The sequence below is a fragment of the Sorex fumeus genome, unplaced genomic scaffold (genome assembly GCF_029834395.1).
Source record: "Sorex fumeus unplaced genomic scaffold, SorFum_2.1 ptg000051l, whole genome shotgun sequence".
Classification (NCBI taxonomy): domain Eukaryota; kingdom Metazoa; phylum Chordata; class Mammalia; order Eulipotyphla; family Soricidae; genus Sorex; species Sorex fumeus.
Window position 1 is genome coordinate 12,108,343 of NW_026606108.1, and position 17,333 is coordinate 12,125,675.

The 17,333-nt window shown below is 49.4% G+C and overlaps 1 protein-coding gene across 1 annotated transcript in view; it reads right to left on the reverse strand.

The window, feature by feature from the left end:
• AFAP1L1 (actin filament associated protein 1 like 1) overlaps positions 1-15,779 on the reverse strand; it is a 78,141-nt gene extending 62,362 nt beyond the window's left edge. The window contains exon 1 of the mRNA XM_056124468.1: positions 15,565-15,779. Within this exon, the coding sequence (XP_055980443.1) occupies positions 15,565-15,580 (16 nt within the window). The 5' untranslated portion in view covers positions 15,581-15,779. The remainder of the gene's footprint in view (positions 1-15,564) is intronic.
• Positions 15,780-17,333: the final 1,554 nt, after the last annotated feature.

Consider the following 17,333-nt stretch of genomic DNA (forward strand, 5'->3'; position numbering starts at 1 on the left):
AAAGAAATGTATTGGTTGTCCGCTGTGTTTTGACTTTTTAAAAATGTATTTTAGCAGCAAAGAAAATAGTCTTTCAAAACAAAACACAACAGAGTCCCACTCAATTTTTATTTTCTTCTTTTGCATCTGGTGGTCTCAAGAGGAAAGGCTCTCAAGCTTAATACATGGCAGCAGCGTGTCCTGGCCAAACCCCTGCCCTGCCTTCTGAGGTGTTGCCCGGGCCAGCCAGGGCCTGTCACAGCCTCCCACACGTGGTGACAGGCCCAAAGACCCTGAAGTCAGCAGCCTCTCTATGCCCCGCAGATACCAATACCTCAGGACCTCTGTGGAGGGTCCGGGAGCCTTCGCCTGGAGCCAGTCATGTGACCCTAGGCAAGAACCTGCCATTGGTTCTCAGGCACCCTTCCCTAGTTGCAAACTTTTCCAAACATTATTTATTTAGCATTTTGAATCACACCCAGCGACGCTCAGGGGTTACTTGACAGGATGCCGGGGATTGAACGCAGGTCGGCCGCGCGCAGGGCAAATGCCCTACCCAATGTACTATCGCTCCAGTCCCTCCAAACATTCTTCTGAAGGAGCTATGGGTCTGCAGGGCTTCCGTAGAAGTTTTCACAGGCCTGGGACAGATGGAACGGTACTTGGTGTTCTTAGTCCTACTTCATCCGAGAGCTTAAGCAAACTTTCAGTTCTATTGCTTAAGATTTTGTTTGCAAAAGGTATCTGGGGCTAGAAGTAGTTGGGGGGAAAAATCTGGTTAGTGGCTTTCTTCTGACACTGCCTTTGAATACATACTGCTGTGAGGTATCAGAGTGGTTCCTTAGTCAGGAGACCCCCTCTAAGTCCTCCTGGAGCCATTCCCAGATCCTACCCTCAGTGCTCAGCGCTTTCTCCTAGCTCCGTGTTGGGGATCACTCCCAGTGGGATTCAAGGAACCCTGTGGGGTGCTGAGAAGGAATCCGAGTCAGGTCAGGCACATGCAAGGTAACCCTTTTCTGCAGAAGACCAGCTAGTTATAGACGTTGAGCACTGCAGGCTGCATGTGGCCTTGGCTGCAATGACTCAGACAGCAGCCACAGACAATAGGTGATGGAGAGTATGGTCGTGTCATTTCCTAAAGCAAGGGCCAGGCGTGTGCGGATGTGTGAGACCTGGCTTGGATGACACCTGTGGGATGGGGACCATGCTTGCTTACTCCGTGCTGCTCTTAGCTGGGACCCGTGGCCCAGTTTGAACCACAGGGATCCAGGGCTCCCTGATGAGGAGATGTGCCTGGAAAAGACAGGGCCCCACTACTCTCAGCCAGGAGATCGGGTTTCCCCAAGGTTCTTAGCGGGCTAAATAAAGCCCTGGAGCCTGCCCCGTGGGCCATGCTGTCAGTAAAGTCCCCAGGGCTAGAATGACAACACTGCAGTGCCACATTCTTCCCCTTCAGCCCGACAGCTGTGCCAGGGAGCAGACTCAGCCTCTTCACCTCCACCCACAATGGGCCTGGCTGGGATTTGCAGGATGGAATTTTAGGGGGGGAGACAACAACCCCCTCGAAGCCCCCAAGCTGCTGCTTTGTGAATTCCAGGATGAGTGGTCCTTGAATTTTGATCATGAGAACTCTGAGGCCACAGCCAAGAGTGTGAAGGGCAAGAAATATAATCTCATGCCAGCTGCCTGGACATACCATTCATTGGTGGAGTGTCTCCTGTAATTGTCCAAATGGATTTACCTCCCCCGCCAGTGCCCTGAAATCTTTACCTAGTAAGTCCTTGTGGCTTATCTGTAAGTCTTTCAAATATCCGACCTAGCGGTGACTCTCTAGCATTTAATAAAGAACTGAGGTTTGGAGAATTGGGTAAATAAACTAGCTTTTCCAAGCCTCAGTTTCATCATCTGTAAAATGAAAATAACTAAATATATATTATATCTATATATAAAGATATAGATGTGTGTGTGTGTGTATATATATATATATTCTCCATATCGCATTATCTCTCTCCATATATAGATCCAGATATGTAGATATATAGGTATATAGATAGGTATATGAAAACAGGGGGCTGGAGCGATAGCACAGCGGATAAGGCGTTTGCCTTGCAAGCGGCCAATATGGCTGACCCAAGTTCGATTCCTCCGCCCCTCTCGGAGAGCCCAGCAAGCTACCGAGAGTATCTTGCTTGCATGGCAAAGCCTGGCAAGCTCCCCGTGACGTATTCAATATGCCAAACACAGTAACAACAAGTCTCACGATGGAGATGTTACTGGGCCCGCTCGAGCAAATCAATGAATAACGGGAGGACCATGGAGGTGATATATATATATATATATATATATATATATATATATATACACACACACACATATATATATACTCTCCATATCGCATTATCTCTCTCCATATATAGATCCATATATATAGATATATAGATATATAGATAGGTATATGAAAACAGGGGGCTGGAGTGATAGCACAGCGGGTAGGGTGTTTGCCTTGCACGCAGCCAACATGGCCAACCCTAGTTCGATTCCACTGCCCCTCTCAGAGAGCCTGGCAAGCTACTGAGATTATCTCGCCTGCACGGCAAAGCCTGGCAAGCTACCCGTGACGTATTCAATATGCCTAACACACTATCAAGTTTCACAATGTTATTGGACCCCCTGGAGCAAATCGATGAACAATGGGAAGAGAGTGATAGTGATAGTGACAGTGATCGTGATAGTGATGAAAACAGGAGTCTTAACCTCTTTATCTCACCACTAGCCCAGGAACAAATTCTTAATTATGGACTGAAAAGAAATGATAGGAAATAACTAAATGCAAATAAGGCAGACCCATGATAAACTCTGGCCCCTGCATTCCCTGGGGTGTGAGACTGTAGTGGCCAAGCAAACTCAACAGCACAGATCATAAAGCTGCTCAGTGGTCTGTATGCCACCACATGCGAGGGTTACCTACGTTCCTTCCCAGGGAATGTACTCATTAGCCTACTCAGAACCCGCATTTGCAATAACTGTGAAACATCGAACATACACATATTTGTAATTCATCTACACATCCTATCTGAATTAAGAGAGCAAAAGCTCCCCTCTGGAGGGCAACTCTTTGTTTTATTTTGTTTTGTTTTTTTGGGGGGTCACACCCAGCAATGCACAGGGGTTACTCCAGGTTTTGCACTCAGGAATTACTCCTGGCAGTGCTTGGGGAACCATATGGGATGCTGGGAATCAAACCAAGTTGCCGGGTGCAAGGTAAATGCCCTACCCGCTGTGCTATCGCTCCAGCCCCCCTGGAGGAAAACTCTTAATTCACAGCAGCAGGCACCATCTGCGAGTGGGCGCTGTGATTTGTGGTGTATCTGACCCACAGGGAGGTTGGATGGAACAGCCCTTGCCTGCTTCGAAGATTAAGAGACCCCATCACTCTTGTCAGCTGCCTGGTTATTCTGCAATGTGGAAGATGAAATCAAATGTAAAGAAGGGAACGAAAAGAGGGTCTCACAGCAATACCCCATCTGGGATTATACCATGGGTGCCCCAAATCACACAGCAGAAAAGCCATCTGTACTTCTCTTTTTGTTGCAGTGCTGTTCACAACAGCCAGAATCTGGAAACAACACAAGTGCCCAAGAATAGGACTACTGGATAGAGAAACTGTGGTACATCTACACAATGGAATACTACGCAGCCACCAGGAAAAATGAAATCACGAAATATGCTTATAAATGGATGGACATGGAGAGTATTACGCTGAGTGAAGTGAGTCAGAAAGAGAGGCACAGGCATAGAATGACTGCATTCATCTAAGGGCTATAAAAATACACAGTATGAGACTAATACTTAAGGACAGCAGAAAGAGGGGCCGCAAGGCCTGGTCCACTGTTGGAAGCTTGCTATAAGTGGTGGGGGGAGGGCAGTTAGGATAGAGGAGGGACCCCTATGACAATGGTAGTTGGACAAGAGCTGAGTGCTGAAGTAGGTAAAGGGATATACATGACAACCTTTTAGTAGCTGTATTGCAAACCATAATGTCCAAAAGGGGGTGGGGGAGAGAGAGAGAGAGAGAGAGAGAGAGAGAGAGAGAGAGAGAGAGAGAGAGAGAGAGAGAAGTGGAAGTGGGCAGTGGTAGGAGGAAAACTGGGGACATTGGTGGCGAGAAATGTACACTGGCGAGGGGACAGGTATTGGAACACTGTATGAAATCCAATCACGAACAACTTTGTAACTGCATATCTTGTAGTGAATCAACTAAAAAAAATTAATGAAAGAGAAAAAACAAAGAGGGTCTCAGACCCCATTTTTAAATGAAAGAGGAAAGAAAAGAGGGTCTCATCCATACACAGAGGAAGCATTTAGGGCAGTCAAAGCATCTGAAAGCACAGGTGAAGGAGGATGGCGGGAAGCTGCAGTCCACAGGGAAGGCTGGGGGAGTTGTTCTAGGGTTTAGGCTGTGGGAGGTGTGGGAGGGGTAGGCTACGGGAGGTGTGGTATGGTTAGGCTGGGGGAGATGGGATAGGGTTTAGGCAGGAGGAGGTGTGGTAGGGTTTAGGCTGGGGAAGACATGGAAGGGGTTGCCCTCGGCACCAGCAGCTGATACCAAGTGGGCTCTTTCAGGGAGGGCAAAAATGCAGCTGCCTTTTTGAACCTCAGTTGTCCTATCTGTCCAGTGAGGAGAAGGTCTCATTTGCTCCTCTTTACAGAGTTAAGAAGCCAATGGGCAAATTGGGCTGAAAGGGCTCACGGTGAAAACATTTCATGGGCCAATTCTCTAATGAACCCTCTGAAAATACCGGTTCTTCCCTGTGCACAGCCGGAAGGAAGTATAGAGTGCGGAGTCTACCTATGACCCAAGAAAGTCAAGGCCCTTAGCCATGCACCCATAAAACGGATGCATCTGGGGAATGTGAAACGCTTGTAAAAGTCAGAAGCTTTATGAGATGCTGTCCTCATACTGTAGAAGGCAGGGCCATGCCAGGCTAGACTGTGGGGTTTCAGCTCCCACTCCAGCATGGTGTGCTGGGTGTGGAGTCCACATAAACTGGAGATCCAAGGTGGAGGATAGGAGCTGGGAAGGATGCAGAGAAGTGTCATCTCTGTGGCCCACTGCATACTTTTTTTTTCTTTTGGCCACACACGGCAGTGCTCCTGGCCATGCTCAGGGGACCACATAGGTTCTGGGGATCGAACCCTTATAAGGCGAATACCCTACCTGTTATATTACCACTCCAGCCCCTGCACAAACAGTTTTTTGTGAGGAAGCGAGTGTGTTCAGATATAGGCTATCAGAATTCTTTGCTCTTTAGGGAAGAGGGTACGTCTAGCAGTGGGGACCATGTATGGTTCCAGGATTCGAACCACTGTCGTGGCCACAGACACAAGCAAGGCAAGGGTCTAAACTGCAAAATACACTGTTCTCCCATTGTTCATCAATTTGCTCGAGCAGGCCCAGGAACGTCTCCATTTTTTTTTTTTTTGAGACTTGTCGTTACTGTGTTTGGCATATTGAATACGTCAGGGGTAGCTTGCCAGGCTTTGCCGCGCAGGTGAGATACTCAGTAGCTTGCTGGGCTCTCTAAGAGGGGTGCAGGATTCGAACCTGGCTTGGCCGGGCTGGTTTTGTGCAAGGCAAACGCCCTACCGCTGTGCTATCGCTCACACAGTTTAACAAGGGTCTAAACCCGTGGACTATGTATCTCTGGCGCACTTGGCTCAACATTTTAAGGATAAAACATGACATCCCAAGCTTTCAGCGGCGACTCTGAGCAGCAAATCCAGGCTGTAGAGTCGCACCTGGTGGAAAGCAAGAGGGGCAGGGCAGAGTAAGGGCATCAGAACAGGGCCACAGCATGGAAGGCGGGGCAAGGGAGCGGCTTTGCAAAAACACGCACTTCCACCCCTCGCGCCACACCCATCCACCCCCTCATCCCATCTGTGGCAGTGGGCTCTAGAGGGGGTGATTCTGAGCCCAGCTGGAGTTAAGTGTAGGTACTGGGTAGACACTACAGGGTTTAGGCTAGAGAACATGAGAGCAAAGCTAGGAAGCCCCTCCAGAAGGAGCAGGGTATGGGAGAAGAGCCCGGAGGCAGGATCTGGGGGCTGACGGTGTTAAGACAGGCCAAGGGAAGGAGGACGTATCTGTGCCTGTCCCTTTAAAATGAATCTGACCTGGACAATTTCTCTCAAAGCCAGAAGGAGCCAATGCCTACCCTGAATTGTACATTTTTCCTTTTGTCACGTTTTGAGCCTTCCTAGGTGACCAAGATACTGGGGAAAGGGCAGTCAACTAGGTTAGAAGGAGGCGCCCCTCTTACCCGGCTCTGATTCAGCCCTACAAGGATCACTACCAGGGAAAAAGCAGCCTTTGGGCATCCAGACAGGGATGGAGCAGAAAGAAGGGAAAGGGCTGGCTTGAGGAAGTAACACTGAGCCAAGAGAAAAGCAGGCATGAAGTGGTGACCATCAGAAGCCCAAAGCAAGAGGTGGACAGGGGTCTAGAGGGAGCTGGAGACAGACAGGGCTGGTCCAAGGCCCTCTGCAGATGGTGGCTTTTGTCTTGAGAAAATGTGATACCACTGAAGGACTTGAGTTTGTTTAGGTATATATGTTTTAGATAAAATGTAAGTACAAATAATAAAAATAAAACACATTTATGTAAAATGTCAAGCATACAGAAAATATGCTGTTTAAATGATAGAATATGTAATGGTATATTTATAATTGTATGATTATTATACACATATACGATACAAATATAAATGCTACAACTATAAAAGGTAAAAGGTAAAGGCCCTCCCGTTGATCGTCAATTTGCTAGAGTGGGCCCAGTAACGTCTCCATTGGAGACTTTGTTGTTACTGTGTCTGGCATATCGAATACTCTCGGTAGCTTGCCGGGCTCTCCGAGAGGAGCGGAGGAATCGAACTCGGGTCGGCCATGTTGGCCACGTGTAAGGCGAACACCCTACCCGCTGTGCTATCGCTCCAGCCTACAACTATGATACAAATATATATGATACAAATATATATACAAATGATACAAAAATGATACAAATATAAAATGCTATCTTTATATATATATGTCCTGTTTTAAATAATTAATTGTATCAGGTCCTCTTCTTTCCAAATTCTGTCCTCAAATATATTGTTTATATGTCCCATTAAAAATCAGGATATGGCCGCATGGGAGCCTTGTGGACAGCAGGTATGAGCCGGGGTAGTGGGGGCGACTAAAACCTCATGGGAAGGGGGGCGTTTCGGTCCGCCCTTCACGCCCTACCGAGGCCACCAGTTGCCTCCCACTAGCGGCTCTCCAGCACGGCCACGTCTCCAGTGCACAGAAACCAATTTCTTAACTATCTGACTCTCAGTAGAAATACTTCCAGGTTCAATAAGTAAAATAGCAGAAATCCAAAACCAACATTTAATTCTTGAACCCAGCTGTAGAAAGCAAATCACTTCACAATGCTTTTTCAGCGTGTCTGATTTGGGGGGGGGGGGGGTAAACTCTAAATAATAGTGGTGAATCTTTTATTGAAATAATGAATCTAATCAAAGCAGATAGAGTGTTAACTAGAATTCATCTGCCCCACAGGGACTGGGAGGGGTGGGGGGTGGGGTTTTATTGGGGTTCTTCATGGTAAAAAATAAGTTTTGGTAAAAGGAAATGTGTTTGATATTTGCATGACTGAGACCTAAACCTGAAAGCTTTGTAACCTTTCCCACGGTGATTCAATAAAGAAATAAAAAAAAAAAATCAGGATATGGTAGCACTGTAGCACTATCCTCTCGTTGTTCATCAATTTGCTCAAGCTGGCACCAGTAATGTCTCCATTGTGAGACTTGCTGTTACTGTTTTTGGCATAACGAATATGCCACGGGGAGCTTGCCAGGCTCTGCTGTGTGGGCAGGATACTCTCGGTAGCTTGCCAGGCTCTCCGAGAGGGACAGAGGAATCGAACCCGGGTCAGCCGCATGCAAGGCAAACACCTTACCCGCTAAGGATATGGTGTACATTTAAATAAAAGCCGAAGGTTGGGACTGGAGAGACAGTACAGGGGGTAAGGTACTTGCCTCGCACCCTGTCAACTCAGATTTAGCTCCCAGCACCACATATGGTCCCCGAGTCCCCAAGAGTGATCCCTAAGTGGAGAGCAAGGAGTAAACCTTGAGCACTACTGGGTATGAAATGACTCCTCCCCTCCAACATAGCTGAATATTGTAGGTTAAAGTAAAAAATTCTAAAAATCCTATTCTCCAGAGTCTGCAAAGGCAGCGTGCTTACACCTCCTCAATATCAAGGACAGTGGTTCTTAGCCTACATCTGACTTTGGTCACACAGAAATCATTTGGGGACTGCCTGACTGGTGGGGATTTAAGCTTTGCCTCCTTGGGTCCTGGGGAAACTCCTATTTTTTTCATCTGTCTGCTTCTCCCAAATCAGAGGTTCCCAAATTTGCTACTGCCAGATCTTCAGGGGAAAAAAGCATAAACAAAAAACAAAGCAAACAAACAAATAAACAAACACCTCAGGCCAACAGCAGCAGAAGCTGGTATCACCTCCACCCCCGCCCCCACTGTTTCCCGACTGTTCCAGCACTGAATTGTTCCTGCACTGTTCTCCACAGTGCCTAGTCTGGAGGACACTGTCCTTGATGGTGCCCAAATTTGCCTCTGTTTAGCCTCTTCAGAGCCTTCTGGAGACTTTTTCTTCGACTTCTCTAGGACAGTTAGGTTGAGAACTGATCCAGGTCCCCGATCAAATCAAGTCTTTCAAATTTGGTTAAAGAGCTCACAAACAGCCCCATTTCTTTCAATAGCTCCTCACATGGCTGTACTGTTAGCAGAAAAAGAGAAACAGGAAAGGTCGTCTGATTTGGTGGTGAATAGGGGGAGTTCACAGTTGGGTCACTGGGAGGCTGGTCGATCTGTGAGTGGAAATGTACCAGATGGAAGCTGACGTGGATGGGGACCCCACCACATGGATGGTGATGGACTGGGTGTCTGAGAGTCACCTGCCCAGGGCGGCTTGCCCTCCAGGGAGTGAAGGTGGTGGGAAGACCAGGGAAGAGAGGGGCAAGAGCTGCCCAAGAATAAAAAGCGGAGAAGGAAGAAGGGACAAAAACTGGTGAGCGCATACCACGGTCAAGCCCTGGTGCTGGGTGCAGGGTACCTCATTTCTGCCTTCCAGATCTGGAGGTCTTTCTACCTGCTTTCACAGACGGAGCAATAAGGCTTAGCTGGGAGTTTGCCTGGAGCCAAGCAGCCCAAGGACATGGGCAAGTGGGCCGGGGTCTGCAGGGGCGTGGGGGGGGGTCACTGATACTAGATTTATTCCATTCCCACATCTACGTTTTTCCTATCATTGCAAAAAAGAGAAGAAAATCAGAAACGTCAATAGACCTAGAGAGAAGTCCAGGAGATGGGATTTGGAAGAGGGAAAGAGCAGACAGATGGGCCCTCTGGGCCCCTAGGGAGAGGGCTGTGTGCAGAGTGCGGCTGACTCGAGTCTGGAGGGAGTGGCGGAAGTGAGCGGAAGGAACAAGAGGCCATGCGTGCCCATTTCTCACTGAAGACTGGCCAAAAGGAAAGGCGGCGGGGGTGGGGGGGGTGGGGGGGGAGGAATACTGAGGTGTGTCTCTGAGCGACTGAGTTGTGCTTGCGTGTGCATGTGAGTGTGTAGACATGTACAGGCATGTGAGTATATGGGTAGGTGTGTGCTTCACTTTGTATTCAGTGCAAGTTATTTTTTTAAAGGTAAGAAGGATATGAGTAGCTGAAAATCAGGATTGTTTTCCGGAAGTAGAGATCAGAATACTCATGAGAGGCTCCGGGTCAGAGGCTGGGTGGAAGTGACTTGGCAGGGACTCACCCATGTGGAAAGCGGGAAAGTGATCTTGAGGGGGAGGAAGACAGTGACTCCAGTGGAAAGGTAAAGGCCAGGGAGGCCTCATGGGACAAGGAGAGGGAGGCAGCAGCAGGACCTGCAGGAGCATCTGCCGGGAGAATGAGGTAAGTGCCATGGTCCCCTGGACCACATCAGGCCAGTGCAGGGTGAGGCTGAAACCCAGTCCACTAGACCTGGTAACCCCACCCACCCCAGCTTTCATTACAACATTGTTTGTGAGTGGCAGCCCCCAGGTACCACCTGCTTCCATGGCATTCCAGCAGAGGAAACTGAAGTTCAAAGAACTTATGTCAATTCATACAAGGTCACACAGCTGGAAGGTTGTCATCCAAACCCAAGGCCAGGCTTCTTCATCCTCTGAACTCTTCAGCTGTATGGAGTCCCCATGGAATGTGTTTTGGGGGAAAGGATAGAGAGGAACAAGTGTTTCTTCCAGAAGAGCAGTAGCTGATGGATGAGTCAAAAGTGAATTGGATGACAGGAAAGAGGTATGTCTGCAGGGGCTTTCACAGCTCTGGAGACAGACGCTGAGGAGAGGTTTAGCTCTCTCAGCAAGCACACGCCAGGTGCAGACAGCTTGGCCAATCAACACCATGGCTAGGCAAGCCATATTTTTCCTAATGTAGCTCTCAAAGCATATACAACTAGATGCACGGCCCACTTAAGAAGGGACTGAGTCTTCTATTGCTTTGAACAATGAAAGAAACTGTTACTTAATGAAAAGCAAAGCTTCAGATTTTTTTGTTCATCAGTAGACAAGATGATCTAAAGAATACAGAATGTAGTAGCAAAAGTAACTCCCAAGGGTCCAGAGAGATAGTATAGCAGTTAGGTGCTTGCCTTGCACGTGGCCAACCTGGGCTTGATCCTCGGTATCCCATATGGTCTCCAGAACACCACCAGGAGTAATTCCTGAATATAGAGCCAGGAGTGATCCCTGGGTTTCACTGAGAGTGGCCCCCAAACAAAAAATAACAAAACAAAAACCAAAAGTAATTCCCAAGTTGGGTTATATTCAACTTGCTGAGAAAGAACTAGTTGTAAAGACAAGAGACAATCTGAGCGTGGATCTGAAGGAGACCTCCCTTCACGGAGTCAGGTAGATGAGATGTAACCTTGGTCATTAAGGAGTATGAGGGGGGCTGGAGAGATAGTTCAGTGGGTAGGGCGTTTGCCTTGTATTTGGCTGACTTGGGTTTAAGCCTCTGCATTCTATACGGTCCCCCAAGCACCTCCAGAAGTAAAGTAATTTCTGAGTGGGGAGCCAGGAATGACCCCTGAGCACTGCCAGGTGTGACCCAAAAAGTCACTGTCACTGTCCTCCCGTTGTTCATCAATTTGCTCGAGCAGACCCAGCAACGTCTCCACTGTGATACTTGTTACTGTGTTTGGCATATCAAATACACCAACAAACAAAAAAACCTAGAAGGTGCATTTGAAAATCAGCCAAAGTTAGCCCAAGACTGGGAAGTTCACAAGTTGTGAAGACACAATTGGGGCATTAGGAATGAGCAGGCTTAACACAAGAAAATGGGCACATTGGCATAGGTATTTAATCTGTCACTCATAAGTCTGTTGGACAGGGATGCAGAGACGGGTTTCTGAGAGGCCAGCACTAAGAAGCAAATGATTACAAATGGCCCCGGAGTTTGAGTTGGTCACTAAGCTGTCTAGTACCAGTACTTAAAACAATGGAGACTCAAAGCGTCACCAGAATTAGTACAGCTCGTGGAAGAACTAAGTGTTGCTCTCTAAAGCAATTTAATTATGTTGAGTTGATTAAAAACTTTGCAATTATGGCCAGTGCCTCTGTTTGGGTGGATCCCATATACTAGGCACTGTAGGAAGTAATTTTTTTTATACACTTAACATTTATAATAAACCCTAAGGAATAGTCTTGATCAATATTCATTTCTATACTCATCCAAGGATGTAGAGATAAGAACTTGCCCTGCAGAGGTAACGTCTATGACATTACTTCGTAGGACATCCATGAACTGCTAAATCCGACTGGAAGAAATTTCATTCTATCTGCTGCCTGTGAATTCTGCTTTAATCAAAGGAAGACACAGATTCTGGGAGCAGAAGACTCCACCACTAAGCGTGTTTCCACTCTCAGATGCAGTTGACTGGGACACTGAATTTTAGGCTGAAACTGCCACAGAAGAGTCAGAGATTGGGGCCCGAGCAATAGCATAGCGGGTAGGGTGTTTGCCTTGCATGCAGCCAACCCGGGTTCGACTCCCAGCATCCCATAAGGAGCCCCGAGCACCGCCAGGAGTAATTCCTAAGTGCAGAGCCAGGAATAACCCCTGAGCATTGCCAGGTGTGACCCAAAAAGGAAAAAAAGAAAAGCCAGAGTCAGAGATTGGCGGAGGTGATCAGCACTGTTGTCCAGGCATGGCCATAGAGCTTGCACGGTCACCTGCACTGGGGAGGGTCAGAGATTTGCTGATGAGCAGGGCTCTGTCTCAGGTCCAGTGCTGATTCTTGCCTGGGGAGCAGCTGTGCATGCTAATGTCTGACATCTCACTCTGCTCGTCACAACTCCTGATTTGGAAGGGAAAGCCCGAATCCCAAATGGGATTATATTTAGAAATAGGGCCTTTGGGGGAGTGATGAAGGTGAAATGAGGTCACAATTGAATGGTGATTCAATTTAATCTGATTTAAGTCCACAACAAGAAGAGGAAGAGACACTAGAGAGAGAAGAGGTCATGTGGGGACAAGCCAGAAGGGGCCCATCTGCGAGGGTAGAAGAAGAACCACACCTGGATGACGAGTTGCTCTTGGACTGGGGAGTCTCTGGGAAAAACTCAGTCTGCTGTTAGCGCCAGCCATTCTGTGACAGTCTGTGGTGGCAGCCCTGCTCTGTAAAGGAAAGCATGGCTGAGCCTGCTTCCTCTGATGGGGGATTTCCGCTGGAGGGGCCTCTGCCTCATCCTCTGTCTTTGGGGCAGGCGCAGAGAAAGTGGAGCAAGTTCTGGAGCTCTGGGCCTGGGTGAGTTCATTTGTGACTGGTACTAACATCGAAGTCTGCTCTTGAGTACTTGGACAAAGTCATCCTGTGTCCCACCTGGCAGGTCTGGGAGCTCCAGAAACCGGACAACAGAAAAGCACCCAAGGACAGTGGCCCGGTGCAGTGTTCTTTGGCATGATTGGTGAAGTCCTGTTTGATTTAAAAACAAAGCCTAACGACTGCACTCTAATTGATACAGTGACGCTTCCTGTCTTTCTCCCCATCTCCCCTTCCTCACTTCCTCCATCCATCCTTCCTTCCATCTCAAGCAGTGCTCAAGAGACCTGAGGGCCCCACTAGTGGTATCCAGAGGTTCACTAGAGTTTCACCAGCAATGCTCAGGGAACCATGTGGTTGGTGAGAAATGGTTGGGCACACACCTAGTGGGTCCCCTAACAACTAAACTATCTTCCGGCCTAGTTGTGTGTTTTTAATTCATAAAGTGTTTGCAAGAATTGACAGGGTAGCCCCCCGATGATCTAACTAGGCATCCCTCTCTGGGTAACCTCACATGACCCCTCTACGACACTTTTAGAGAGGGTCACTTTAAACCTAAACAAATGTGAGGAGTTATGGTTGCATTCTTTCAAAAAAAATCAAAAATCAACCTTCCTACCATGAAGAGCAATTCACATCAGCAAAAAACTAATTGGAGGTTCAGCTAGCTCAAAGGGTGGGGGGCCCCAGCTTTGACCCCTGTCACTGCATGGTCCCCAGAGTAGCACCTGCTCTAGCCTCAGTGCTCCCTAAGCACCACTGTCCTAGAGCATCACTGCAATGTGAAGCTCAGGCATTTCACCTTCAAGCCCAGTGCCAGGGGAGCAGACAGCCAGATAACTACACCCCACCCCCCCAGAGGAATCGCAAGTGCCCCAGAGAGATGGATTAGGAACACCTGTAGCAGGAAGAGGACCAGAGTTCTAGAACATTCAGAGTGCCAAGAGCTTCTTGTAGGAGACTCCTACACCAAGGCATGAGTTATTAAGCTTTTACGTGACGGGAATTCCTGTCACTCTTGCACTGTGTAATAAAGATAGTCTTTTCCATGATTATGGGTACACTAGACATGGGTCTCTGTACTGGGGGACAGGGGGATATACTTGACAAGTTGTGCGGTGAGGGGTGGTGCTCTTTGCTCTGGGTGGAGGAAGCGGGACAGAGGGACTTCAGAAGTTTCTTCTCTCTTTCTTCTCTGCCTACCATGAAGGCTCTCTGGGCTAAGTGAGGGCTTCTTCACACAACAGACTCAGTTTCCACAGAGCCCAAAGGAACCCCCTCCCGCCCCCCCATTTTCTGCCAGCCCTCCTCAGCCTGGAGGGGATGTACACAGTATGTGTGCTGAGGAGGAGGGTGCGTGAGAGCCCTTTTGGAAGGACAAAGCTGGGGGTGCTCTGGGGACCCAACAATGTAGGTGATTGAACCTGGGCCTCCCAGCCCTTTGGGCCACTTCCTGGCATCTTGGACTGGAAGTTAGGGGCTCCCTGGCATCCTCTGAGCTCACCAAGCCTGTCTTTATCCACAGAGGGAGTGCAGGGGAGCACTCTGACATCCTCCCCTCACTCATCCCACTCTGCCCCAGTGCCTTCCTAGTTTCCAAGCCCTGGCCATGCCTTTCCCCACCTTCCAGGCCCTAGAAAGCAGGCAGATGGGGGAAGGTTGTAAGGTCACAACAGGAAGAGGAGGGATTTTCCATTCATAACAAAAAGGAGCACAAGAATGCAGCTCGCCTTCACAGCCCTCAGTCCTCAGCCATTTGCCAAGGGCACCAACACCTGTGATCTTTTGGCATCCCAGAGGTGGGGGCTAAGCATCTGGGGGTTTCATTCCCAGCCTGCCTCCAGGCCCAAACAGGCCACTTCTTGACAGTCACAGGCTCCTGATGGTATGTGGGCCTTTAAGTAGACAATAGTCCCGTACAGCTCTTTCTTCCCACCTCAACCTACTCTGCCTGACAGCCCTCCTTGCCCTGTGACCCGGCTATCAAACACTTTCATCTCAGAGTGCAAGCAGAAAGGGGCAGTGGACAGTCTTTAGTCCAACTTTGTCGCTGGCCCAGAGAAGCGCAGGGACTGAGCTCAGGTCACAGGACTCGTGTCCCAAACAGTGAGCGCAGATAGCACGCGCGTGTGTCTCGGTGCGCATGCACACACACGTACACGCACGTGCTCACACGTACGCGCGCACACACAAAAGCATGCACACACACGCATACTACCTCTTCCCAAATCTTTCTCAGCTGCAACTGCACACACACACACACACACACACACACACACACACACACACACACACACACACACACACCCTCTCCCCCCGGCACACAGTAGGGGCTGTGCCCGTTGGGAGGCGGTGAAGAAGGGGTGTTTGGGAGGGCAGCCTGGTGGCTCCATCTGATCGGCTAGAGGGTCATGGGTGGGAGGAGCTGGTCTGCTCGGCAATCCCGTGCGGGCGTCTGCCGCGAGCCGCGGGGGCCCCCACACCCGGCTTCTCTACTACGCTCAGCTCCGGGCCCGCGAGCGCGCCGCAGCCCCCAGGCACCTGCCCGCGGCGCCGGCCGCTCCCGCGCCCAGCCCGCGCCCCGGCCCCGCGCGCCGCGCCCGCCGCCTTCACCTCGCCGCCGCCGCCCCCTTCCCCGCCGCGCCCAGCCCCTCTTACCCCGGCCTCGGTCCATGGCGCCGGCGAGGGACGCGCACCAGGGCGCAAGGGCTCGCGCTCGGCCGCCGCGCGTCTCCTCCCCCGGCAGGATGCGCGCCCAGCGCCCGCCTCCACGCCGCTCCCGGAATAGCCCCGAGCGCGCCGCGCCCCGGGGCGGGGGTCCCCGCACACGCCCGCGCCCCGCCCTCCGGGCCACTGACCGCCGAGGCGGGGCGGGGCGGGGGTGGCCCTCGCACCCTCCTGCCACCGCAGGTCGCCCGCACTGCTAGGGAGCACGCACTTTCTTCCGGTGGAATCGAACCTCTGTCTCTGCAGCTGCCACCCGTTTCCTGGCTCTTCTCCATACACGGGTCTTCCTGAGCCAGACAGCGCAGCAGGCACTCTGCTGGCTCACTAAGGGTGTGGATAATGATGATAATGATGATGACGACAACAACAACAACAACAACAACAATAATCTTCAAAAAATAAAAACCCACCCAGGAGAAATGGAAAGGATTACTGAGAGGTGCTGGGGACATGTCCGTACTTGGAGGTTCCCAATGCACTGATGTGAAGAAAGGCCAAGAAAGAGGGAGAAAAGATGGTGATCTCCCTTGGCAGACAAAATAGCATGTAATAGACACTTTCCCCAATATAATCACAGAAGATTGCTTCTGACACTGCGGCCCCTTTACGTTGAAGATTGTATGAAGAATGTCAACTTTCCCTCTCCCATTCTGTATCTTGGAAAAGAGGATGAACCCGTTCAGAGGGAAAAGCAAGTGTCTCCATTAAAGACCATTTAGATACTGGTCCTTAGTACAGCAGGTACAACTGTACTAGTACAGCGGGTAGGGCACTTGCCTTGCACGCAGCCGACCGAGTTGGGTCCCCAGCATCCCATATGGTCCCCTGTGCACCACCAGGAGTAATTCCTGAGTGCAGAGCCATGCCATGAGTCAGCCCTGAGCATCGCTGCGTGTAACCCAAAAAGCAAAAAAACAAAAACAAAAACAAACCCAAACAAAACCATTTAGGTTAAATAAAAGTCCATGCCCAGTGGTCTTCTGAGACGCCCCTCATAAACTTTCCTCAGAGCATTGTGGACTGGAAAGCAACTGGAGTAAGGGGTGGAAGCCAGCAAGGGCTTGGGCACATCCCCCGCCCTTCCCCCCCCCTGCCCCAACCTCCACACAAATTGGTCACTTTTGTCCATTGTATTTAGAGGCTGAAATTAAAGTTACCTTGGACAAATGCAAGAAGTAGTTTGTTTAGTGTGTACGTGTATGAGCATACAGAATGTGGAACAGTGATGAACAGAGCTGACCGAAAACTGTGTGAATCCTGCTCCATTTCTTGCTAAGTATGTGTAACTTTGAGTCTATGGGACTTGCTTGCTCAGCTGTCTTTGGGAAACCTCATACTGACCTCATAGGCTCATAGGGAGGACAAATGAGATGATGATACAAACCCACTTTATAAACCATAAATAGCTTGAAAATGTGGTCCATTATGATTTTCCAAGTTCCTCTTTGTTTCTGCCCACTTTTCCAATTTGAAAAGGTCAGTTTAAATTCTAAAGCAGACAGCTAACAACTTACAAGTGGATAAAGTTCCAAAAATTCATTGCTTTAACTCCTAAACACTGGCACACAAGGCTATCAACTCCAGTTAAGATCCCAGCCTAGCCCGCCAAAATTTTTTTAAAACATAGCCTTTCTTTTGAAATAGGAAGGTATAAAATGTAACAACAGCAGAAATAGATCAAGGCCTTTGTAGAGATCTAA